This window comes from Eubalaena glacialis, chromosome 10 (genome assembly GCF_028564815.1).
Source record: "Eubalaena glacialis isolate mEubGla1 chromosome 10, mEubGla1.1.hap2.+ XY, whole genome shotgun sequence".
In the NCBI taxonomy this organism is placed as follows: Eukaryota; Metazoa; Chordata; class Mammalia; order Artiodactyla; family Balaenidae; genus Eubalaena; species Eubalaena glacialis.
The window spans coordinates 464,169-490,230 of record NC_083725.1 but is presented as its reverse complement, the minus strand read 5'-3'; the positions used below and the strand labels follow the sequence as shown (position 1 = coordinate 490,230).

General features: G+C 55.1%; 1 protein-coding gene across 4 annotated transcripts in view; it reads left to right on the top strand.

Annotated features, from left to right (window-relative positions):
- Positions 1-933: 933 nt before the first annotated feature.
- GLB1L2 (galactosidase beta 1 like 2) overlaps positions 934-26,062 on the top strand; it is a 44,028-nt gene continuing 18,899 nt past the window's right edge. For 3 of the 4 annotated variants that reach the window (XM_061202182.1, XM_061202181.1, XM_061202180.1), the window contains exons 1-5: positions 934-1,046; positions 16,774-16,971; positions 19,033-19,101; positions 19,674-19,769; positions 21,813-21,921. In XM_061202182.1, the coding sequence (XP_061058165.1) occupies positions 961-1,046; positions 16,774-16,971; positions 19,033-19,101; positions 19,674-19,769; positions 21,813-21,921 (558 nt within the window). In that variant the 5' untranslated portion in view covers positions 934-960. The remainder of the gene's footprint in view (positions 1,047-16,773; positions 16,972-19,032; positions 19,102-19,673; positions 19,770-21,812; positions 21,922-26,062) is intronic. The other variant, XM_061202183.1, reaches the window with a different exon arrangement.

The window sequence follows — 26,062 nt, the reverse complement described above, 5'->3', positions numbered from 1 at the left end:
CTCAGCAATATCACCAGGAACCAGGGCCGACTGGGGGGGGCGTGGGGGGCGTGGCTGGGGTGCGCCTCCGTAGGTGGAAAGGGGACTAACCTTTGACACCTTCCCCATATGTCTCATGGGCCACCTTTTATCCCAATTACACCAAAATACCTTCATCATAGTCTTAACAACTATCAGGCAGTTATGGCTTAAAACGTGGATAGAAGGTACTGACTTTGGAGCGTTGGCTAAGGGGGAGAGACTGCTCTCTGCATCCCCAGGGGCGGCTCTGGCCCTGCTGTCAGCCCCAAGCGAGCCCCTGCCACTGCGCTAGGCCTTTCCCCCCTTTGTTCATTTGTTTTTGTCTCTCCTGGGTTTAACTTTTGCTACCTGACTAAATATTTGCTTAATGCTACAAAAAGAACCCTTCACACTAAACTCGCCTTGTTTTCTTCCAGAAGTACAATCTCATTGTATTCCTAGCAGCTTTACAAGTCTAAAGCTGTGTACAAGCGCAGGATATGGTTTGAAAACATGCAGCGGTGTGAGTGTGTGTGTGTGTGTGTGTGTGTGTGTGTGTATTTTCTAGAAACTCTGATGCTGTGAAGAAACATCAGTCTCCCTAGAAAATGTTTCAGATTTTCTTTCAGTAAAATCTGAATTCTGTTCTTGGGATTAGGTGGGTTTGTGATTGCTAGAAAGCATAAATTTTGCCCACATATTACACAGCCTCCTTTGTGACATAATTCTGTGCCAGAATAAGAATTTTATTCATCCTGGGGTAGGGTATGGCTGGAAACGGCAAGGGCCACCGTCTGCCACTCTCCGGGCCGTCCTCGGGCTGCAGGCAATGAGCACTGGAGGGCGGGGCGAGCGGCGGCCTGTTGCCCCGGCGACCCGCGCGCGGCCCCGCCCCCGCGCCGAGCTTCCGCGCAGAGTCAGGGCTGGAAAGCAACCGGGTCCCGGTGCCGCAGACGCGCGATGCCCAAGTGGAACGTCCGGCGGAGGCCCGGCCGCATGCTCGGACTGCTGCTGCTGGTGATCTTGAGCTTCCTGGTGCTCCGCAGGTGAGCAGACGCCCCGTCCTGCACACCTGCTTTCTCGCCTCCCCTCGCGCTGGGGGAGCCGGCCCGGGAGCGCGCGCACAGCCGCCCGCGGAGCCCGAGTCCCCACGGGGACGGCCCTCTGGTCCCGTCTGATCTGGAGCGCCGGCGCTCGGTCCCTCTGCGCCCCCAGCGCCCTGGGTGACGCCAGGCGCTGCGCTCCCGGTCCCCGGGCGTCTGTACCCAGGGCTCCCCGTCCTTTTCCGCGGGAGGTCCGCAGAACTGGCCTTCAGACGCCTCTCCGACAGTCCCAGCTCTGTGCGCCCCTAGGCCTCCTGCTGAGCCCCAGATGCCCAGCGCTTCTCCCAGGTCCCCACATTTCCTGCCAAGCCTGCTGCGAGGCTTCTCTGTTCGGCAGAGGCCAGAGCTCCAAGGGCTCCCAGCTACGGTCCATCTGGCCGGCCCAGCGCGGTAACGAGGTCGCTGACCCACGGGTCCTCCAAGCTTCTCGCTTTGGGTGTAGTTGCCCCGTTCTCGGATTGATGTGTCTTCTCTCTCCACTCTCCCTCCAGTCACCAGGTCACCCCTTCCCACTCTCCCCCCTCCCTTACAAAGAGCTATCTGGGAGTGCATTTAGTGATAGAATGATTTACCCACTGCCTGTGTGGGTGCCCGAGCCTAGAATTTTCCTAAACTGTGTCTGTTTACAGGATGCTACAGCTGTGACCCTATTTTTCAGGTCGATGCCTGGCACTTTACATATTCACAACCTCCAGTGTTGCTGGGAAGGCAGGCCAGCAGTGTCAAGGGCTTTGGCAGGGAAGTTAGTATGGAAGCTGAAGGCTGAGCCCGTGGACCTGCTGCAGGCACGCCACCCTCAGCTTTATCTTCTGCTTCTTTCTGCCCCCCTCGTCGCTTCTCTGGACTTCCTCTGGGAGACAGGGACGTTTGGGAGGGAGAGAACTCTTTCCATTTATGCCTTTCCAAGACTTAGGCGTCACCTTTGTTTTGGAGATAAGGAGGGTGTCACAGGGTTGTTGGGAGAAGGAAATGGTGCTCTTCTCCCTCTGGGCTCAGAAAACTTAGGAGGCATCTTGTTTGCCCAGTTGTTCCCAAGACTTTTCCATCCTGTCTATGATCCCAGCCTTTCCTCTTTGAGGACTGGCCCTGGCTCTTGTAGACACAAGGCTGATGCACACCCCAGAGGGATTCTCAGAGGAGACGCAGCAGGAGCCTCTGGCATACAGCCAGGTATCCAGGAGCCCACACCCCCAGGGAGAAAGGCCTGAGGTGTGCAGGAGCATGTGCTTTGTTGTTGGAGGTCAGGGACGTAGCAGCCCATGCAGGGAACCCAGACAGGTCACCATGAAGGGTGGCTCCGAGGGGCTTGAGGTGGCCCAGGTAGTACACCCTGATGGTCCGCAGGCGGAGGTGCGGGAAGGAGGCTGGTACTTGTTGGTGTCTGGAGGGACAGAAGGTGCAGAAGCATGGGCTCTCGCAGGTGAGCGAACGTGTCCCCACCTGGTGGAGTGGCCGCAGGAAGGGTAGGTTGGGGGGGCTTGTGGGGCCAGCCAGGAAGAGCAGCAGCGGGTGAATGGCTGTGACTCACGCCCTGGAAGAGTTTTGGCATGTTTAGGAAAGACGTGGCTTTTCCTGCTGTGCTGTCTTTCTCAGCAGGTAAGATAGAGGCCAGAGAAGCTCTGAATTAGTTCAGGGCCAGCACTTAGGGTCCTCTGGAATACTTGTCTTCTGGGCATCGTTTGGACTGTATCACCCTCACGGATGACTTTCGCCCAATTCCTGCTGTCCAGCTTGGGCTGGACACCAAGGACTATGTCTGGAGGCCAGAGCCAGCACCTTCTTTGTTGCTCCCTCTTCCTGCCTTACGCTAAGGTGACCGGGTCATTAACTGAGCGGGGGGGGGGGGGGGGGGCGGGGGGCGGGGGGGGCAGCTCCCAGCTGTTGCAGGGAATGTGGGTGTGGCCAGTGGGATAGTGGTCACACAGGGACTGGCTACTCAGCCAGCGGCTTTGCCCCGAGCTGTCAGGATCAGAAGGCAGGTGTTTGGGTGGGGGAGGGGCTGCTGGGTTGCGGCTTTTGTTTTTCTCGTGAACTTTACCTTGGGCTGGTTCATGGTCAATCACAGCTGTTTGATTACGTCATATCCAAGAAACAGGAGGACCAAGATGACTTTTGAGGACGATTTCAACCTTCGGTTTTTTAGTTTGAACAATGGTCTTAAAAAAAATTTACCTTGACTGCAGTATAGTCGTCAGGCAATAAACTGCACGTTTAGCAGGTGCGTCTGCTGGGGTCTTTGTGTGTGTGTGTGTGTGTGTGTGTGTGTGTGTGTGTGTTTTCCACATCTGAAATATTTTTTTCTTCTTCTTTTTTAAAATTTTATTTTATTATTTTTTTATACAGTAGGTTCTTATTAGTTATCTATTTTATACATATTAGTGTATACATGTCATGCTGGGTTTTGACGTACGTACCCACCCACCTGTGGAACTACCACCGCGGTTACCACAGTGAAAGTATCCATCAGCCGCAGGAATGTACATGTGCCTCTTGCATCTCTCTGCTCCCGCCTCCCCACGAACGCTGATGTGTTGCTTTCGGCCACGGGATATTAGTTGGCATTTTCTGGAGTTTATCGAAGTGTAATCCTCTGTCTTGGTTGGCCTCCCCCTCTAGCGTGTTACTTGGGATCCAGGAACCTCGGCTCTGAGCCTGTCATTCTCCACTAGCACAAGAATGCCTGCTGGGCATGGTTCCCACTCAGGACTTTTCCTCTCAGCATCAGCCCGTCACTGAGCGACGATCCAGGAGCTCTGCGTCTCTCCAACCCTAGACGTTAGCTGCCAGAGTCAGCAGAGGGGAAAGCCGCCAGATGGGCGCCGGCACCCCGCCTCCTACCTCTTTTGGAAGGCCTGTCTCTTAGCTGCTCCTGCCCTGCCTTGTCTGGGTTCCAGACCCCCGTTCCTCCCGTGCCTCTCAGGCTCCTCGGTGAGGGCAGGTTACTTAGCCAAGGAACCAGGCCACTTCCTTTGGTCCAAATCATGGCTGGTCCCGTCCTCCGGGGGCATGTGCACAAGGTCCCTTCCTGGGCATCTGTGAAGTCACTGATTTTATGAACTTTGCCTGTTCTGGGCGCTGCTCTGCGTGGGGTCTGAGTCATCGCCCCTGGAACACTCCAGCTCTTTGAGCGCCGTCCCTCTTGTGTTCTGGCAGTGAAGCTTGCAGCCTCTGGAAGTGTCACCCCTGACAGGCGTGGGGAAGCGGGGAGAGGCAGGTATCTGAGCCCCTGTGCCGGAGGAGAGGGTGGGCGTTGAGAGTCGGAAGGGGACCCAGTGTCTCAGTGAACACACGGACAGTGGAGGTGTATTTGTGATCAAGGGACCGGGGTGCCCAGGAGACCGGCGCTAAGAGCTCCAGAGCCTCGGTCCCCCAAGCATCAGGACATGGGCCAAGGAGTCCTCTCCCCCTTGGGGCGAGGAAGGAGCCACCAGTGAAGTAAAAGCACTTCATCTTCGATGATGTGACCCTGACTCCCATCGTATCGCCTGGAATGCTCTTCTGATGAAGAGGCAGGAGATGCCGGGGCTGAGAGAGACCGGCTCAGAACGCGTGGGGCCTGCAGAGGACCCTGGGGCCCAGGCCCTGCCCTGGCACCCAGCAGCAGGGTGTTTGCAGCCCCCTCTCCACTCGGTTTTACCTTTTGCTTAAATCGATTGCTCTGGATGTTAAAGGCCATTGAGAGGGAGTCCCCTTATGTGGTGCCTCCCCTGGGACGGAAGGGCCGGGGATCCTTAGAGGCTCACGGTAACAAAGCAGACGTTTCTCAACAGGGCTCCGTGGACGGAGACCCTTGGTGGGTGCCCCATGCTCCCACCCTCACCCTCCAAGGGACAGTTGGCGGGGCTGTGCCTTTCAAGAGCACATTGCGTTGTTCTTGCAAAGGCTATTTTGTGGGTAGGTAATCTAGGAAGAGGATGAAATCTTCAAATTCTATAAAGGGGAAGATAAGGCCCCCCAGTTCTGGCCCCTGGGCACCCCTCTCCCTGCCCAGAGGCTTCCCTGATCACAGTTTCTCTCCGGAGTGTTCTGTGCACATAGAGACAGCTGTAGACATTACCCTGTTGGTTCATTGGGCTCATGCGTTATTTAAACTGCCCCCTTCTGAAGGGCATCCATGGCTGCAAACCAAGTCGCAGTGAATATCTGTTGGAGATATTTCTGTACATAGAATTGCTGACCGTATGAGATACTCATTTTAAATCTTGATCGACATTTATAATAAGTGAGTAAATAGCACATTCTATTTCTGTTGGATCAGCCTGAGCTCTGTAGGCTCAGGAGCAAATTCCGTTTAATCTGTGTGGGTAGAGTCTTTGTGTCCTGTAAGAACTAGCCCAGCTCTCGTCTGTCTCGGTAGATTAAGTCCCACGTGTTGGATTTTAAAAACCATTTATTTACAATACGTCGTGCCCTGTTTAATGAAATCCTTTTATTCTGATTCCGTGAGTGTCTCTGAGATCAGAGTCTTGTCATCAGGGGCGCCCGGGGGTTAGCTAACAGAGCTTTCCACTCTTGGCACTTTTTCTATTTATGATGCTGTCAATGGAAATTTTCCCCAAAGTGAGAGCACAGTGTCACGTGACATCCGATCACTTTTTGTTGTTGGTATGTGGTTGATTTCGAATGAGGAGTTTTTGTTGCTGCACGATTGGGTCTCAGGGTTTCCTCTAGTAAATGCTTGTTCACATACAAACTCCTGCGGGCTTTAGAAGACGCTGCCTGGCTTGGCCTGCTGGATCCCGGGTGCGTGACCCATTCCTGACCTACCAGAGCCTTCTCGGAGGGAAGGGCAGAGGTTCCAGGCTTACGGTGGTGCCACAGGCTGCAGGGTGGTGCACGATGGCCAGGCATCTCTGCAGAATGAGTGACTTGCTTTTGGATGGAAGGCCCCAGCCCTCTGGAAATATTAAGGCCTCTCCCAGCAAATCAGGATCCAGAGCCTTGGGCCCAGGCCAAGGAGCACATGCAGGAAGCCAGGGCAGACCTGGGGACAGTGCTTCATTTCCTGGGGGCTGAAGCTCGTGGGGCTCCAGGGTTGGTGCAAGAGGCACTCTTCTGGGTTGGGGGCGCTAGGGGCACTGGCCGGGACCGGAGAGTGGGCGGGCCCCTCCTTGGGCCCCCAAACCTCCCAGCTGAGGGAGGCGTGCACAGGGCTGAAGACTGGTGAGACCTAAATACCCCCGAGGGGGCAGTTCATGGAGTCCAGCCGAGGAAGCTGGACCTCATGGGAGCCTGTAGCCACATCAGAATCTTGAAAGTAATGAGGAGAAATTTGTATTTTAGACCCAAGTGAGGAGATTTCTATGTGTGATGATGTCTTCTGGGCAGTTTAACATGTCTGTCTGGGTGATGGTCTCCGGCATGGCCAGGTGGATGGGCGGAGTGTTTTCTTGGTCAGCATCTTTAGTATGAAGCCCTGGACCCAGATTCGGTTGAACATTTGCTTAGGGCAGCCCGAGGGGGGTCACAGTGCACATTATGTACGGAGCCAAGCTACTGATTTCCGGGACCAGTGAGGACTCACGTTCTGGGGATGGGAGGACGGTTTCTGCAGGTTCCTACCTCTAGTACCAGCTTGTCCACACCCTTGTTAGCCTGAAATTGTGTGAGCCTGGCCTGGTCGCCGCTGGAGGCCACACGTCCTGGGAGTTGACGATGCTATCTCTGCCGTGTCTGGTTGCGGGGACGCCGGCCTGTCTGGATCGGGACACATGCGTACGTAGGACGGAAGACAAGGAGGTGGCTGTGACCCAGTGTGAGGCCTGCCGGTCCCACCGTGACCTCAGTTGTGGTCAGTGTCTGCAGCGCTCACAGGGACGCCCTCTGGCTCAGCTGGGACGTTTCAGACCGGTCCTCATCAGCCTCATTCAAGGAGGTGGCGGGATCTGGCCCTTCTACCTCCCGCTGCCCTGGGAGACCCTCTCCGAAAGCGGAGGATCACTTCCTGGGCTCACCTCACAGGAAAGAGGTGGTAAGCTTGTCACCTGCGCATCTGTCCGTTTTCACCCAGATGCGTCCACTCGGCACTTGTGGCCATGTCCAGTGACATGCAGCCTGGGCCCCGTCCTCAGGCTCTGCGCAGTGATGGGGTAAGGTGCGGGCAGGCTCCTTCCTCGCCCCTGCCTCGCCCCCGTCCCCACCTGACGACCTCCCTCCCCACGGGGAGCCAGAGCCCCATCTCTGCTTCACGTTTCCCTGACAACCTGCTGCTCTGTCCCTAGAAGGGATGGCGGCGACAGGGTGGTGGGGGCCCCGCCGGGGGTCCTGACACGCTGCCTTCTCCCAGGAGCCCCTCCGGAGCCACGTCAGTTGGGGCCAAGGCCAGTTGTCCAGGTCATTCTAGGACCAAAAGGCTGCTCATCCTACAATGAATCGAAGACACAAAGGCGACAGGAATTAGCAGGAAGTGTAAATATGAGCTCCAGCTGGAAAGAAGGCAGGGGGCCCTGGTCTTATCAGAAAAGTTCACCAGGAATGAACGGCTCACGGGAAAAGCAGCAGGAAGTAGGGGCCCCGGGGCTAGGTGGGCTCCGTGCTAACAGGCCTCCATCAGAAGGAAGGGCCTCACCTGATCCAGCTGCACAGCTCGTGGTGGTTTTATTGTGACTAGTTAGCTACGCAGGAAGCTGGAAGTTGTTACTAGTGTTAGGAGCACCAGGACTGATGGTCATTATCTGTGCTAATAACCATTTACGTTGTTGCTTACGAAGCTGTAACGTGTATTACCTCGTTTTCTCACAGTGAATTCTTTGGAGAAACCCAACATTTGTCATCCTCATTTTCTCAGTGAATTCATCCCTTTTATTAATGTATCAAGAACTTGCCTAGTTACCTACAAGAAAATCCTCAGAAGCAGTTGAGTTCTCCAGACTTTGGAATTTGATGACAGCTCTAGCTTTTGTGGCTTGCAGTGTTAATTTCATGCCTCTTAATAAGCACTGAGAGGAAAATATTTTTTTAATCTAGAAAATGATAGGATATAAAAAAACCGACAAAGGGAAGCTCCATCCAGGAGGAGACTATATATACATGTATATCAAAGGAGAAGATGCAGGTTACTGCTTCTCAGACCCCCGGGGTCAGGTTAAAATGCAGACTCTGATTCAGTAGGTCTCAGGTAAGGCCTGAGTGTCCGCATTTCTTTTTTTTTTTTTTAATGTTTCCTCTTTTTAATTTTATTATTTATTTATTTATTTTTGGCTGTGTTGGGTCTTCATTTCTGTGCGAGGGCTTTCTCTAGTTGCGTCGAGCGGCGGCCACTCTTCATCGCGGTGCGCGGGCCTCTCACTGTCGCGGCCTCTCTTGTTGCGGAGCACAGGCCCCAGACGCGCAGGCTCAGTAGTTGTGGCTCACGGGCCCAGTTGCTCCGCGGCATGTGGGATCTTCCCGGACCAGGGCTCGAACCCGTGTCCCCTGGATTGGCAGGCAGACTCTCAACCACTGCGCCACCAGGGAAAACCCTAGTGTCCGCATTTCTAACGAGCTCCAGGTGCAGGTACTGAACCAGGAGGCAGAGGCGCCTAATGGCTAGTCGTCCACTGGGGGACAGACCACGAGTGTGTGTCACCAGCAGGGACTGTGTTGGAATGAGGGGGTCCCAGAGAGCCCCCTCCTCGCCTGCACCTTTGCACCTGCCGGGTGTGGGGAGCGAGGCTCTCACAGCTTCTGGGGAGGCACAGAAGTTAAGTCAGTGACTTGGTGAATGGGAGCTTGTTCCTTTGAAGTTCTGGCCGGTGATTAGGGATGGCTTCCTGGTGGAGTGGTTGTGTGTGTGCGTGTGTGCTCAGCGCCTGACGGTCAGCGTGCCCCTGTTGTGAAGAAGAGAATGTGCATGCAGCTCTTCCCAGTCTCGCGGCTGGGCCGGGCCGGGGGCGGTCAGGTGAGGCTGAAGGGCAGGAAGCCTGCGGACCATGAAAGCATGAAGGCAGAGTGCGTTCTTTGGGGAAGATACGGTCAAAACCCAGGGAGACCACACTCCGCTGTGCGTGAGCTGCGGGTGCCTCAGACACAGCTGGAATAGTCAGAGGCTTGTGCAGAGGAAGGCACAGGCCGGGGAGCCAGGCGAGGGGCGGACACGGGGCCCCAAGGTCTCCCTTTGCCGTCCAGGGCCTCGTCCTCCAGGGCTGGGTCGGCAGCTTCCTGCAAAGGCCCGGGTGGTAAACGTCTCCAGCTTTGCAGACCCTGCTGTCTGTCGCAGTGACTTCGCTGAGCCCCAAAGCAGCACAGACAATACATAGACGCATGGCGGGTTATCCATGAAACTACTTATGGACGTTGAAATGTCAAGTTCATGCAATTGTTTTATGTCCCAAAGTACTCTTCTTTTGATTTTGTTTCAACAGTTTAAAATGTGAAAACCATTCTCAGCTTGCAGGCTGCACACAGGCACGAGGCCATGGCTGGAGTTTGCGGACCCCTGGCTTCTGACCGCATCCCAGTGGACAGAGCTTTCACCGTGAAATTTACAAATTGGAGTAAGATGGCTTGGCACAAAGTCTAGCACATTAAATATAACCAGACGCTGAATTAAACGGGAAAGAAGGGAAAGATTGGGATTATTTCATATTAGGGACATTAAAAAAAATCCACCGAAGTTATTCTAATTGCAAAGTGTGTTAAAATAAATTTATTTCAAGTAGCGAGAAGATGCTTTTTTATTTCGCTTGTGAGAAACATCTTTTATAACAGGTCTTGTTAAGCCCCTTGCTATATGCCTCACAGAAGAACGTGCTGGACACAGCTGGTGAGGAACATCATGTCACAGGCCCTTCTATTGCATTTCCCTGGTGTCTGATCCTCATGCAGCCCTTGTGAGCAGTCAGGACAGGTGATGGCCCCATGTTACAGGGGAAGATCATGCCCTCGGAGCCAGGGTCCCTAACCCATGGGGACGGCGCTACCGAGGGGAGGGCCAGGGCTCCCGTCCAGACCCTCCTCTCAAAGATCCTGCTTTTGTTTCCACTTCCCCAAGTCTGTGGTCCTTTGGGAGAACTGTATTCTGAATTGTCATTTTAAGTCACTTGGAAGGTGGAACTTTTTGGAGAAAGAAACCAGTGCTAGGTTGCCAGGTTATCCACAGACGACCATTCCTGCGATGCTGCAGCAGAGCTGGCGTCCGCAGCTGCGGTTGAGGGTGTCGGGTGCTGGGGCTGAGAAGGAGAGTAGGTGGAAACAGTTTCCTTTGTCCAGGACTGGCTCTAGACAAATTCCCAAGTGGCCAGTGATGTCTGTGGCACCTTCCGCCCTCTTGGCATCGTGCTGTCCTGTGTCTGGCCACCCGGGGCCCCCGGCCCTCCTGAAAAACTCAACCCCGGCCAGCGGCCCTCAGCCTTGCCCTGAGGATCTTTCTAGGACCAGTGCCTGTGCCCACCTCCAGAGGGAGTTCATTGGTCTGCGGTGCAGACTGGGCTTCAGTTGTTTTTAAAAGTTTACTGGGGATTCAGGTACGCCGCCAGCTTTGAGAACCATCGTGGCTGCACGCAAACCCCCCTACCTCTGGTGTAGCTGAGTCTAGCTGGGCGTCAGGGAGGCCACAGTGGAGACTGCATGTGCTCTGGCCGCTCCCACGTCTGCATCCGCTTGGGCCCCACGCTGGTACCTTGCACCGGTCAGCGTGCTTGTCCTCCGTCTCCGTGACCACAGCTGCCTGAGGCCAGCCCATTGCTCCTGTCTGGAGCTACGCTTCTCAGCTTCTCAACCTGTTACTTGGTGAAATACAATAAAAACAAATTGCTAGAAAAAGAAAATGGAGAGAAAAAATATACAAAATACTGCCCCAGCCTTTTTTTCTTTAGTTTTTGGCTGCACCCCGTGGCATGTGGGATCTTAGTTCTCCAACCAGGGATCGAACCCGCACCTCCTGCATTGGAAGGCAGAGTCTTAACCATTGGACCGCTGGGGAAGTGCCCCCCCGAGCCTTTAAAAAAAATGTTCTTTTTAATTTAAAAAAACTTTTTATTGGAGTATAGTTGATTTACAATGTTGTGTTAGTTTCAGGTGTACAGCAAAGTGAATCAATTATACATATACATATATCCACTCTTTGTTTTTGATTCTTTTCTCATATAGGCCATTGCAGAGTATTGAGGAGAGTTCCCTGTGCTATATAGCAGGTTCTTACTAGTTATCTATTTTATATACAGTAGTGTGTATATGTCCATCCCAATCTTCCAGTTTATCCCTCCCCCCGTTATCCCCTGGTAACCATAAGTTTGTTTTCTACATCCGTGACTTTACTTCTGCTTTGTAAATAAGTTCATTTGTACCCTTTTTTTAAGATTCCGCATATAAGCAATATCATATGATATTTGTCTTTCTGTGTCTGACTTACTTCACTCAGTATGATAATCTCTAGGTCCATCCATGTTGCTGTAAGTGGCATTATTTCATTCCTTTTTATGACTAAGTAGTATTCCATTTATGTATGTACCACATATTCTTTATCCATTCATCTGTCGGACATTTAGGTTGCTTCCATGTCCTGGCTATTGTAAATAGGGCTATGATGAACATTGGGGTGCATGTACCTTTTTGAATTATGGTTTTCTCAGGGTATATGCCCAGGAGTGGGATTGCTGGGTCGTATGGTAGTTCTATTTTCAGTTTTTTAAGGAACCTCCATCCTGTTCTCCATAGTGGCTGTACCTGCCCCAGCCCTTGATGATTAGCTTCTGCAGACGTGCAGTCGCTCTCGTCACTGGGGAGGCATCTCAGTTTCTGTCCTGACCTCAGCGAGGACCAGGCGGTGACACCACCCCGGCCTGCACAGCTGAGGAGCACGGGCTGGGGTGGGCCGTGCACACTCCCTCTCCCGTGGACGGTCAGAGCTGAAGCCCTTGGCGTGTGGGCAGAGGAGAAGCCGGTGCTGGTGGCGGAGGTGGGGAGAGAGCCGGAGGAGGATGGCGCATCCGCATGGTGCACGTGGCCGACGAGGCTCGAGTGGTCCCTTTGAAGATTGTGCCTCAGCCCATGTCTGGTTCTCCCGTGTCTCTTTCAATCAGCGTGTGGTTTTAGCTTTTGTTTCAAAATGAATGGAAAGAACAGAAGCGATGCAGGGATCTTTTGATTTTAATTAATTAATTAATTAATCTTGGGGGCTGCGTTGGGTCTTTGTTGCTGCGCGCGGGCTTTCTCTAGTTGCGGCGAGCGGGAGCTACTCTTCGTTGAGGTGCGCGGGCTTCTCACTGCGGTGACTTCTCTTGTTGCGGAGCACGGGCTCTAGGCACGCGGGCTCAGTAGTTGTGACACACGGGCTTAGTTTCTCCGCGGCATGTGGGATCTTACTGGACCAGGGATCGAACCCGAGTCCCCTGCACTGGCAGGCAGATTCTTAACCACTGCGCCACCAGGGACGTCCAGGACCTTTTTCAAAGCAGAGGAAAAGGTACCAACTGAAATTTGCTTTTGCCTCAACTCACTTTTGGTTTTCTGTCTCCAGCTTTCCTAAATTTCCAGCTTCTCTGGCTGCTTCTCTCTGGGCTGTCAGGAGACGGGGTGGAGAAGACAGGGAGAGGTTCTTGGAGCCCCGAGTCACGGCGGTCATGTGAGGGCCTCCCCCTGGCCAACCCACAAGACACCAAGAGGTGCTTTTTGGGGACTCATACCTCCTGGCAGCCCTCCCGGGTGGGGGGCTCCCTGTCCTGCTTGGGTGCCCCTCGGCCAGCACTCCTTCTCCAGGTGTAACAGGTAAGACCTGGAAATTCGGTCAATGAGCAGACACCGTTTCTAACCGGTACCTCTTTCCAGGTATCTGCACCTCCAGCCTGGTGGCTGTGACCGTGAGGTGGCTCGGAGGTACTGTGTCAGATAGCTGCTGCTTTGATGTGTATCAGATAGCCTAGCCGCGCTGGCCATTGTAGGAACCCGCATCTGCCCCCGAGTCCCCCCATCCCCAGCGCCTGAAGGCAGCTGCTCAGCCCCAGAAACCTCCTCCCTGTGCTGTGTGTGCCCTGACTTCCCTCCTGTGAGCACGGCCTCCATGTTGAAGGCCGAGTCTGTCGTGTTCCTGGCGGGCCGCATGGGCTGGGGGTATGGGTGGCGCTGAGTCTGGGTGGCGCTGAGTCTGGGTGGCGCTGAGTCTGGGTGGCGCTGAGTCTGCGTGGCGCTGAGTCTGGGTGGCGCTGAGTCTGCGTGGCGCTGAGTCTGCGTGGCGCTGAGTCTGGGTGGCGCTGAGTCTGCGTGGCGCTGAGTCTGCGTGGCGCTGAGTCTGGGTGGCGCTGAGTCTGCGTGGCGCTGAGTCTGGGTGGCGCTGAGTCTGCGTGGCGCTGAGTCTGCGTGGCGCTGAGTCTGGGTGGCGCTGAGTCTGCGTGGCGCTGAGTCTGCGTGGCGCTGAGTCTGGGTGGCGCTGAGTCTGCGTGGCGCTGAGTCTGGGTGGCGCTGAGTCTGCGTGGCGCTGAGTCTGCGTGGCGCTGAGTCTGGGTGGCGCTGAGTCTGCGTGGCGCTGAGTCTGGGTGGCGCTGAGTCTGCGTGGCGCTGAGTCTGGGTGGCGCTGAGTCTGGGTGGCGCTGAGTCTGGGTGGCGCTGAGTCTGCGTGGCGCTGAGTCTGGGTGGCGCTGAGTCTGGGTGGCGCTGAGTCTGCGTGGCGCTGAGTCTGGGTGGCGCTGAGTCTGGGTGGCGCTGAGTCTGCGTGGCGCTGAGTCTGGGTGGCGCTGAGTCTGGGTGGCGCTGAGTCTGGGTGGCGCTGAGTCTGGGTGGCGCTGAGTCTGCGTGGCGCTGAGTCTGCGTGGCGCTGAGTCTGGGTGGCGCTGAGTCTGCGTGGCGCTGAGTCTGGGTGGCGCTGAGTCTGGGTGGCGCTGAGTCGGCGTGGCGCTGAGTCGGCGTGGCGCTGAGTCTGGGTGGCGCTGAGTCTGCGTGGCGCTGAGTCTGGGTGGCGCTGAGTCTGGGTGGCGCTGAGTCTGCGTGGCGCTGAGTCTGGGTGGCGCTGAGTCTGCGTGGCGCTGAGTCTGCGTGGCGCTGAGTCTGGGTGGCGCTGAGTCTGCGTGGCGCTGAGTCTGGGTGGCGCTGAGTCGGCGTGGCGCTGAGTCGGCGTGGCGCTGAGTCTGGGTGGCGCTGAGTCGGCGTGGCGCTGAGTCCGGGTGGCGCTGAGTCTGCGTGGCGCTGAGTCTGCGTGGCGCTGAGTCTGGGTGGCGCTGAGTCGGCGTGGCGCTGAGTCTGGGTGGCGCTGAGTCTGCGTGGCGCTGAGTCCGGGTGGCGCTGAGTCTGCGTGGCGCTGAGTCTGCGTGGCGCTGAGTCTGGGTGGCGCTGAGTCTGCGTGGCGCTGAGTCTGCGTGGCGCTGAGTCTGGGTGGCGCTGAGTCTGCGTGGCGCTGAGTCTGCGTGGCGCTGAGTCTGGGTGGCGCTGAGTCTGCGTGGCGCTGAGTCTGGGTGGCGCTGAGTCTGGGTGGCGCTGAGTCGGCGTGGCGCTGAGTCGGCGTGGCGCTGAGTCTGCGTGGCGCTGAGTCTGGGTGGCGCTGAGTCTGGGTGGCGCTGAGTCTGCGTGGCGCTGAGTCTGGGTGGCGCTGAGTCTGGGTGGCGCTGAGTCTGCGTGGCGCTGAGTCTGGGTGGCGCTGAGTCTGCGTGGCGCTGAGTCCGGGTGGCGCTGAGTCTGCGTGGCGCTGAGTCCGGGTGGCGCTGAGTCGGCGTGGCGCTGAGTCCGGGTGGCGCTGAGTCGGCGTGGCGCTGAGTCCGGGTGGCGCTGAGTCTGCGTGGCGCTGAGTCTGCGTGGCGCTGAGTCTGGGTGGCGCTGAGTCGGCGTGGCGCTGAGTCTGGGTGGCGCTGAGTCTGCGTGGCGCTGAGTCCGGGTGGCGCTGAGTCTGCGTGGCGCTGAGTCTGCGTGGCGCTGAGTCTGGGTGGCGCTGAGTCTGCGTGGCGCTGAGTCTGGGTGGCGCTGAGTCTGCGTGGCGCTGAGTCTGCGTGGCGCTGAGTCTGGGTGGCGCTGAGTCTGGGTGGCGCTGAGTCTGCGTGGCGCTGAGTCTGGGTGGCGCTGAGTCTGCGTGGCGCTGAGTCTGGGTGGCGCTGAGTCTGCGTGGCGCTGAGTCTGGGTGGCGCTGAGTCTGCGTGGCGCTGAGTCTGGGTGGCGCTGAGTCGGCGTGGCGCTGAGTCGGCGTGGCGCTGAGTCTGGGTGGCGCTGAGTCGGCGTGGCGCTGAGTCTGCGTGGCGCTGAGTCGGCGTGGCGCTGAGTCTGCGTGGCGCTGAGTCTGGGTGGCGCTGAGTCTGCGTGGCGCTGAGTCTGGGTGGCGCTGAGTCGGCGTGGCGCTGAGTCTGGGTGGCGTTGAGTCTGCGTGGCGCTGAGTCGGCGTGGCGCTGAGTCGGCGTGGCGCTGAGTCTGGGTGGCGCTGAGTCGGCGTGGCGCTGAGTCGGCGTGGCGCTGAGTCTGGGTGGCGCTGAGTCTGGGTGGCGCTGAGTCTGCGTGGCGCTGAGTCTGGGTGGCGCTGAGTCTGGGTGGCGCTGAGTCTGCGTGGCGCTGAGTCTGGGTGGCGCTGAGTCTGCGTGGCGCTGAGTCCGGGTGGCGCTGAGTCTGCGTGGCGCTGAGTCCGGGTGGCGCTGAGTCGGCGTGGCGCTGAGTCCGGGTGGCGCTGAGTCGGCGTGGCGCTGAGTCCGGGTGGCGCTGAGTCTGCGTGGCGCTGAGTCTGCGTGGCGCTGAGTCTGGGTGGCGCTGAGTCGGCGTGGCGCTGAGTCTGGGTGGCGCTGAGTCTGCGTGGCGCTGAGTCCGGGTGGCGCTGAGTCTGCGTGGCGCTGAGTCTGCGTGGCGCTGAGTCTGGGTGGCGCTGAGTCTGCGTGGCGCTGAGTCTGGGTGGCGCTGAGTCTGCGTGGCGCTGAGTCTGCGTGGCGCTGAGTCTGGGTGGCGCTGAGTCTGGGTGGCGCTGAGTCTGCGTGGCGCTGAGTCTGGGTGGCGCTGAGTCTGCGTGGCGCTGAGTCTGGGTGGCGCTGAGTCTGCGTGGCGCTGAGTCTGGGTGGCGCTGAGTCTGCGTGGCGCTGAGTCGGCGTGGCGCTGAGTCGGCGTGGCGCTGAGTCGGCGTGGCGCTGAGTCTGCGTGGCGCTGAGTCTGGGTGGCGCTGAGTCTGCGTGGCGCTGAGTCTGGGTGGCGCTGAGTCTGCGTGGCGCTGAGTCTGGGTGGCGCTGAGTCGGCGTGGCGCTGAGTCTGGGTGGCGCTGAGTCGGCGTGGCGTTGAGTCTGCGTGGCGCTGAGTCGGCGTGGCGCTGAGTCGGCGTGGCGCTGAGTCTGGGTGGCGCTGAGTCGGCGTGGCGCTGAGTCGGCGTGGCGCTGAGTCTGGGTGGCGCTGAGTCTGGGTGGCGCTGAGTCTGCGTGGCGCTGAGTCTGGGTGGCGCTGAGTCTGCGTGGCGCTGAGTCTGGGTGGCGCTGAGTCTGCGTGGCGCTGAGTCTGGGTGGCGCTGAGTCTGGGTGGCGCTGAGTCTGCGTGGCGCTGAGTCTGGGTGGCGCTGAGTCTGGGTGGCGCTGAGTCGGCGTGGCGCTGAGTCTGCGTGGCGCTGAGTCTGCGTGGCGCTGAGTCTGGGTGGCGCTGAGTCTGCGTGGCGCTGAGTCTGTGTGGTGCTGAGTCTGGCCGCCCGGCACAGGCCTGCTCGGGAAGGGTTGCCGGGGGCTGGAGGAGGAGGTGGGGAAGCCTGGCTCCGAGGTGCCCACTCAAGGCCCAGGCTGGCAAGGATGGGCATTGAGGCCGCCTGTGCTCCCTGCAGGGTGAACTGGCACAGGCTGACCCCCTTGTGGCTGAGGCATCGGCGCTTGGGGCTGCAGGCCAAAGGGCAGAACTTCATGCTGGAGGACGCGGCCTTCTGGATCTTCGGGGGCTCCGTGCACTACTTCCGGATGCCCCGGGAGTACTGGAGGGACCGGCTGCTGAAGATGAAGGCCTGCGGCCTGAACACCCTGACCACGTGAGTGCGCCCCGACACCCCGGCCGCCACGCCTTGTCACCAAGTGGGGCTCCTGGGCCTGCGTCCAGGCTTCTCCGTCATGTCGGGAGGGTGAGCCCTGCTTGGTCCTCCCCCTGAGCAGCCTGGAGGAGCATCTTCGGGCTGAGCTGTGTGAGGAAAGATATTAGCAGGAGCCCAGCCTCTGAATGGGGGCAGCCTCCCTGCCCCACACCGTCAGGGGGCCGAGGAGGGGGGACTGGATGCGGGCTGGGGGTAGAAGGAGCCACCCTGTCTGAAGGGATCCAGTGAGGGGGGCCGGCGTACACGCCGCAGGTGGTTAAGTACTGAAGGGATCCAGTGAGGGGGGCCGGCGTACACGCCGCAGGTGGTTAAGTACTGAAGGGATCCAGTGAGGGGGGCCGGCATACACGCCGCAGGTGGTTAAGTAATCACAAGTAGTCTTTTAACCAGCCCTCCGCCTCGCGTCTGTACAGTAGGTGCGCGTAGACCTCTCCAGCATAGCCGACGCGGTTTGCAACCTTCCTTTCTGGAATCATCTTCAGAGCTTTGGCTTCCCTCCTAGAACAAGCACAGGGTCAGCACGTGGTGGTCACTCAGTGCAGCGCTGACATGTGAATCAGTTAAAAGCGTGCTCAGTGGGGAAAAATCTTGGATCATTTTGTGGATTTATTTTTCAGAATTTCCAACGGATATTTGGATCCAAGTCTGTAAAATACAGTGGGTGATCAGGCTGGGTTTTATTAAAATTTCAGGCAAAAATGTGTGATTATAAGTCAAGGACATGGATTTTCTTGGTGATGTATGAACTGCTTTGAAGACAGCTCTAAATACGGGGGTGTTCTGAGCTATGACAGCGTAGTTGAACAAAGTATGTGATTTTCCGGGAAGATTACCTAATGGGATCCATGTATTTGCATGTGTAAGTTCTGATCCCGGGGGTACGTGCTCATGTTATCGCAGGGGGAGCATTTTGCCTTACGAGAGCAGGATAATCTGCATAATCTCTTGAGTCTGAATTGGGAGCCGGCAAGCCCCTCCTTCACCTGGGCACCCTTTGCAGTCAGAGAGGCTCCCCCAGACGCCGGGGGTTGGGGTCCAGGAGAGGGGCAGCCGGAATTACTGTTAGCACGCGTGACTCTACATCAGGCCCTTTAATGAACTTACTTCATTTCCTTATCCTTTCTTCAGAGTAAGAACCTCTGTCCTGTTCCAAGGTTTGGAATTCTGGAGGCTTCATTAAAAATAAGACTGATGATTAGGGTTTCTTCTTACCCTACTTTTGTTACCGACCAGGGTTCTTGGACTCTTTAATCAATAGAATTTGACAGGAGGCCACACGAGTTCAGGCGAGGCTTGACTGGGGCTCCTTCTGCAGCACAGGCAGCGAGAACAAGTAACAGGTGCCCTTGCTGCTCCCCGAGGGGGGCGGGCTGCCCCCTTAAATGGGGTGAGGGTGGGGCAGGTCCAGGGGTCCAGCCGGAGGGGCGGCTTAGGTGGTCTGCCCGCCCCCTTGGTGATGTGTGTGCAGGGATTGTGCACAGGACCCTGCTTTTGCCCCCAACACCCCAGAAATGGCAGCTGGATTTGTGGCCTTTTTGTATCTTGTGGTTGATAATTTGCCCCCTGGCAGGCCTGCAGTTATTTTTAGTCCCTCATAGTTTCTTTGTATCTGTTGTTGGAGGAGACATTTGTCCAGGTGCAGGTCCTGCAGCAAAGGGCCCAGGTCCCAGCCTGTCCCACATTTTACTGATTTTCCTATAAAGTTACTTCTTTTTCTTTGATGAAGAGAGAGGATGACGGGGAGGGATGGGGGAAGAGGGAGTCACCCAGATCTCCTGGGCCTTCTCTCCCTCCTTCTAGGGAGAGGACTTGCCCTGGCTTCTCCGAGGTCCCAGGTCTCTTCAGTTTGTTCTCGGTTCCAGCCCTGACACCACTAAGACAATGTACCTAAGAAATACATCTTCAACCATCGTGAGGGGTTTTAGGGACGAAGGTGCTCATTTGGGAGACAAAGTGGGATAAGTGGAGAACTCATGCCTGTAATTATCATTTCTACCACAGCTACGTTCCGTGGAACCTGCACGAGCCGGAAAGAGGCAGATTCGACTTCTCTGGGAACCTGGACCTGGAGTAGGCGCTCCTGAGGCTGCGACCCGGCCCGGGGCAGGGGGTGCGGGGGCTCCTGGGGTGGCTGGGATCCCCAGGGGCACCTGGGCTCTGCCGTGAGAACAGAGGGAGCCTGGGGTCTGCAGCCTGTTCTCAGGACCCCAACGCTCTCCAGCCACGACCCCTTTACTCCCGGGGGCCCGGGCCTGCCTGCCCTGAGCCCAGACCTGTTCGCTGCAGCCCAGAGGGGCCCCATCCCCCAGGTGGGCCCTGCTCTGCAGGGTGGTCCTGCCACCGCCGGGGTGGGGGGCCGGCAGGGTCAGGCTCCCCGTCGGGACCCCTGTGCCCCGTCTGAGGCCCGTTGTCCTCGTGCCCCCAGAGGTGCTGTGCAGATGTCCTAGGCTGGGGGCCACTGCTGTGACCCGGCTGGGCATTCCCTGCTGTGCTGGGGGGTCGCATCCAGCCCTCAGCGCCCCCAGCCCCCCGGGGGAGGGGAGGGCGGGCGAGGGGAGGGGGCGGCAGCTCTGCCCTGCGGTGGGGCTGGGCTGTCCCCCCTCGGCTCCGAGGCCTGAGAGTTGGTGACACTGACCCCCCAGGGCCTTCGTCCTGTTGGCCGCGGAGGTGGGGCTGTGGGTGATCCTGCGTCCGGGCCCCTACATCTGCAGTGAGATGGACCTCGGGGGCCTGCCCAGGTGAGCGGGGCCGGGGCCTCAGCTGTGTCCGGAGTGGAGCACCGCTGACGCTGTCGTCCAGTCTAAGGAGAGCAGGGCCTGTCCTGTGTTTCCCCGCGCACGCGTTGTCCCAGGGAACGTGGGTGGTGGTGGAGCGCTGAGGGCCGGTGCCGCTCCAGCCCCCGAATCCCTGGTTCACCGATGGGATGTGGGTCTCGGTCGTGCAGCCAGGAGTGCGTGGGGGAGGGGAGGCGTCAGCTGCTCGTGCTTCTTTCCGGGAGGGAGCGGAGCCGGGGGCCTCAGCTGTGGCCGGAGTGGTCCTGTGCGCTTGTGCAAAATGCAGAGCACCAGGCTAGGTTTAATTTTGCTGTTAACCTGTATTTTTCATTCTGTGCTGAAGTTCCTTTTCAGAATGAGTGGCACCCAAAGGGCGTCAGTGTAAGTGATGTCAAAGTTACCGTCCTCTTCAAATTCCGCGTGGCTTCTCTGCGCGGGCGCGGGGCTGGCCCTCCGTCAGGTCACGTCTGCTCCGGATGGGCCTCACTTTCTGAAAAATGGGAAGAGTCAGACCCGTCCTTCTGTTTCTTAGGGATGTTACCAAGCATTTTTTAAAAGTGCAAGCATTTTGACAAAGTAGAAGAGAAACAAGTTGTTTTAGTTCTAGCTTTCATCTTCAGATCTCAGGCCCTGATGAATTACCTTGAGGTGTGATCTCCAGGGGGTCAGTAGCGGGTCTGTGGTCAGGTCAGGAGTCGGGTGGGATCAACTGGCACCACGGCCAGCCCTCGTCCTAGTCGTTAGTACCACTGGTGTCCAGCAGAAGGGTTTTCTGTTGACAGGAACGGGGTCCTGTCCTCCCAGTCTCCAGCCCTTGGCTTCCCCTCCCCCTGCCCCGCCGCCCCGGAGGGAAAGAGGTGGTTTGCTTCCTCCGGCCCTCCTCGCTCTCATCTCCAGGGCGACCTGGGCCCTCCCTGGGCTAGGTCGGCCCCCTCCACTGCCTCGCCACCCAGGATCCCTTCTCTGTCGCTGGGCCATTCTGCTCGGCGAGGGGCCCCCCACAAGGCTCACACAGCCACAACGGCCTCGCCACCCTGCGGATTAGAAACCCGTGTGTCAGCGATGTCCCCGGGCTCGGGCCCGGGACGAGGACGGATTAAGTCTGAGCTGAGAAGCAGCTCAGACCTCCCTGCGCCCACCTCTCCACTCAGGTCCGGTTGTGTGGGGGATGGGCTCGTGGGTGGGCACCCAGGGAGGCCGAGCTGGGCGCGCTGGAAGCAGGCAGAATCCCAGCGGGGACGGGAAACCCGAGCTGTCCGCGTGGGATGGATGTGAGGTGTCAGACCGGAGGGGACCGCGCTCTCCTCGTCCACGGGTACCTGACACAAACTTACAGTTTTCCGAGCCTGTTCACTTCTTGCAGATCAGGACGAGAGAAGCATCAGGCCTTTTGTAAGAAAGTATAAATGTTTCTCAGAATTTGGAATGAGAAGGGAGAAGACCTTGGCTGCAGTGCTGGAAGTCACGCTCTGTGTTTACCTGGGGAGTGTGATCGCTACAGACAGGTTGCAGGAGCCCCTCCCCTGAGCTGAGCTCTGAATCCTGACGAGGCCGATGCAATGGGGGGGCAGCTGGACCAGGGCGGGGAGCCCAGGGCTAGCTTCTCAGCTGCCGGTTCAGGCTTCTTTTTCTGGGCGACACTGGAAGGTGGCACCTGTGTCCTCCAGTCCCAGGGATGCCTGACCCCTTTGACTTCACCCCTTTGTGATGAGATTGAAGTGTAAATGCTTGAAAAATGGGCCTTGGGTTCAATGAAAAGCTTTTCTCCCTCTGACTGGCAGCCATGAATCGGAACTAGAATGGCCACCGGTGCTGGTGTCCTCGGGTGGGAAGCAGGCCCAGATCCATGCCCGTGTCTGCCCCGAGTCCTGGCTGAGTGGACGTGGGGGGAGACCGGTCTCCACACTCATTCCTGGGCTCTCTGAAGCTGGTTCCTTTCACCCATCACGCTGCCCAGAGCAAACCCCCAGACAGTAAAACTAATCACCCTTCCCCTTTTCATTCCAGCTGGTTGCTCCAAGACCCCGACATGAGGCTGAGAACAACGTACAAGGGCTTCACCGAAGCAGTGGACCTTTATTTTGACCACCTGATGGTCAGGGTGGTGCCGCTCCAGGTAAAAGCCAGCAGACCCTTCTTTGCCCTCGCCGTCCTCCCACTGGTGGTAAAGAGTCCAGGTGAAGCTCTCAGACCAGGGCTCGCAGCCCTTTGCACACGGGACACCTTCCCCCCACCGCCTGGGACGTGCATTTGGAGGGCCTTGAATGGTGGTCTTTGCAGAGGTCTGTCTAGTGCAGTGTTGCCTTAGGTGGGATGCAGACGTTGCTGGCGCAGTGCCGGGGCTGCAGCACTTGATGCCTTGGTAACTGGAACAGCCACCCGTCTGCGTCCCAGCAGCACAGTGGTCCAGCTCTGCTAGAGGGGAGCTTGTGTGGCTAGGCCCTCGCCTGTGAGACGGCAGGACTTCTTGTCGTTATAGTTACCACTGGTGACTTTCCAAAGTGCATCCTTCTGCTACCAAAAAGGTGCTGCCCGGTACATGATTATTATTCAAAACATGTCTTAAAATGCATTTTGGGGGGAAAGTATCTTAACTTGGCATCTAATAATTGGAAGCAATGAAAAAGCAGGAATGGGAGTAATTAACTCAATTGCTTCTGTAAGTGTGACACTGAGAAATTTGTACATCAGTAAAATATTAGTTCATCGATAAAAATTGTTTTTGAGTCAGTGGTTTGGGATATTCACAGCACACATAGATCAAAGGAACTGTTGGTCATTTGTAGGGTAGGCAAATAAAACACAGGATACCCAGTTAAATGTGAACTTCAGATAAGCAAGGAATAATTTTTTTAATTAACGTATATCCTAAATATTGCATGGGACATACTTACATTAAAAAATTCATTGCTGGGCTTCCCTGGTGGCGCAGTGGTTGAGAATCTGCCTGCCAATGCAGAGCACATGGGTTCGAGCCCTGGTCTGGGAAGATCCCACATGCCACGGGGCAACTGGGCCCGTGAGCCACAACTACTGAGCCTGCGCGTCTGGAGCCTGTGCTCTGCAACAAGAGAGGCCGCGATAGTGAGAGGCCCGCGCACCGCGATGAAGAGTGGCCCCCACTCGCCGCAACTAGAGAAAGCCCTCGCACAGAAACGAAGACCCAACACAGCCAAAATAATAAAAAAAAAAAAAAAAAAAAATTCATTGCTTATTTAAAAATTATTCATTGTAAATTCAAGTAGTATAACTGGGTGTCTTGTATTTTTATTTACTAAATCTGGCAGCCCCAATCATGAAAGAAGCAAGAAGCTAGGAAAAGTATTAGCCTAGACCTTTACAAGGAAGATGGGATTACCGAGGTGATTCAGTGAGTTGTAGTAGGTTGGGGGGTGGGTGTGGGCCTGGAGGCTGTGTCAGGAATATGGCCCAGAAGCATTCTTAAGCATGGAAAGGGAATCCCCAATCCATTAAAGAAATTTTTTTTCTGGGTATAACATAATTATTTTATTTTTTTATTACGGTTAAATATACGTAACATAAAATTTACCATTTTAAGCATTTTTAAGTGTCCAGTTCAGTGGCATTAAGTGCATTCACATTGTTGGGCAGCTGTCACCACCGTCATCTCCAGAACTGAAACTGTCCCCATTAACACATTATTGACCGGGGGATTTTTGCAGAAACTAACGCCTGTGGCCATAGTATGTCTCCTGTCAAGAATGTGTTAAACACGAACTCCCATTCTCCCTTCTCCGTAGCCCCGGCACCCACCATTCTACTTTCTGTCTCTGTGAATTTGACCCCTCTAAGGACCTCATCTAAGTAGAATCATACAGTACTTGTCCTTGGGTGACTGGCTTATTTCACGGAGTGCAATGTCTTCAAGGTTTATCCATGTTGTGGCATAGGTCAGAATTTCTTTCCTTTTTAAGGCTGAGTGAGATTCCATGGCACGTATATACTGTTTTGCTTTATCCATTCATTAACCAGTGGACGCTTAGGTGTTTTTGCTCATTGTGGATAAAGCTGCTCTAAGCGGGGTGTATGGATATCTGTTTCAGTCTGTTTTCACTTCCTTTGGATATATACCCGGAAGTGGTATTGCTGGATTACACGGTGATTCTGTGTTTAAGTTTTTGAGGAACAGCTATGTGTTTTCCACAGTGCACCATTTTACATCCTCAGGGGCAATGCACAAAATTCCAGTTTCTTGACATCCTGGGCAACAGTTGTTGTTTTCTGTTTATTTTATAAAAGCCATCCTAATGCGTGTCAGGTGGTATCTCATTGTGGTTTTGATTTGTATTTCCTAATAATTAGTGATGTGGAGTATTTATTCATGTGCTTACTAGCCATTTATATATCTTCTTTGGAGAATTATCTATTCAAATTCTTTGCCCATTTTTTATTGGGTTGTTTGTTTTTGTTGTTGTAGGAGTTCTTTATATCTTCAGTATCTGTCAGCATCTTGCCAGATGTATGATTTGCAAATATTTTCTTCCATTCTGAGGGCTGCCCTTTCACCCTTGTTGATTGTGTCCTTCCATGCACAGAACTTTTTAATGTTAAGTCCAACGTATCTTGTTTTTCCTTTTGTTGCCTGTGCTTTTGGTTCCACCTCCCAGAAATCACTGCCAAATCCAGTGTCATGAAACTTCTCCCCTGTGTTTTCTTCTAAGAGTTTCACGGTGTTAGCTCCTACATTTAGATTTATGATGTCCTTTGAGTTAAGTTTTGTAGATGGTGTAAAGTAAGGGCCCAGGTTCGTTTTTTGCACATGGATATCCAGTTTTCTCACCACCATTTGTTGAAAAGATGACTGTCCTTTCCCCATTGAATGGTCTTGTCATCCTTGTAGAAAATCTTTTGGCCATATGTGTGAGAGTTTATTTCTGGGCCCTCTATTCTATTCCATTGGTCTGTATGTTTGTCTTTTTTTTTTTTTTTAATAAATTTATTTATTTATTTATTTATATTTTTGGCTGCGTTGGGTCTTTGTTGCTGCACGCGGGCTTTCTCTAGTTGTGGTGAGCGGGGGCTACTCTTTGTTGTGGTGCGCGGGCTTCTCATTGCGGTGGCTTCTCTTGTTGCGGAGCACGGGCTCTAGGTGCATGGGCTTCAGTAGTTGTGGCACTTGGGCTCAGTAGTTGTGGCTCACGAGCTCTAGAGTGCAGGCTCAGTAGTTGTGGCACATGGGCTTAGTTGTTCCATGGCATGTGGGATCTTCCTGGCCCAGGGCTCGAACCTGTGTCCCCTGCATTGGCAGGCAGATTCTTAAGAACTGTACCACCAGGGAAGTCCTGTATGTTTGTCTTGAGGCCAGTACCACACTGTTTTGATTACCATAGCTGTGTAGTAAGTTTTGAAATCAGCGAGTGTGAGACCTCTAACTTTGTTCTTTTTTTTTCCAACATTGCTTTGGGTATTCAGTCTCTTGAGATTCCATGTGGATTTTAGGATGGCTTTTTCTGTTTCTTCAAAAACATTGACAGTTTCGACAGGGATTACATTGAATTTGTAGATCACTTTGGGTAGTATTGACATCTTAACAATATTAAGTTTTTAAGTCTATGGACACAAGATGTCTTTCCATTTATTGGCATCTTTAATTTCTTTTGGCAACATTTTGTAGTTTTCAGTGTATAAGTATTTTGCCTCCTTGATTACATTTATTCCTAAATATTTAAATCTATCTGATGCTATCGTAAGTAGCATTCATTGGTAGTGTATAGAAACAACTGATTTTTTTTGTGCATTGATTTTGTATCCTGGAGGTTTGCTGAATTTGTTTATTAGAACTAACAGGTTTTTTTTAACCCATTCTGAAAATCTGTTTTTGGTTGGGGAGTTTAATCCATTTACATTTAAAGTAATTACTGATAGGGAAGCACTTACTTTTCTTGTTTGTTTTCTGTATGCCTTATAGCTTTTTTTCTCCCTCATCTCCTCCATTACTTCCTTCCTTTGTATTTAGTTGATTTTTTAATGACAAGTTTTGATTCCCTTTTTTTTCCCTTTTGTGTATAGTCTACAGATATTTTGGTTGTGGTTACCATCGGGATTATATACACTGTCCTGAAGTTAAGACATTCTATTTTATATTTATACCAACTTACCTTCAATCACATACAAAAGCTCTACTTTTTTACAGCTCCGCCCCCTTTATATTATTGCTGTCACAAATTATATTTTTATATATCGTGTACCAATTAATATAGATTCATAATTATTTTTATGCACTTATCTTAAATCCT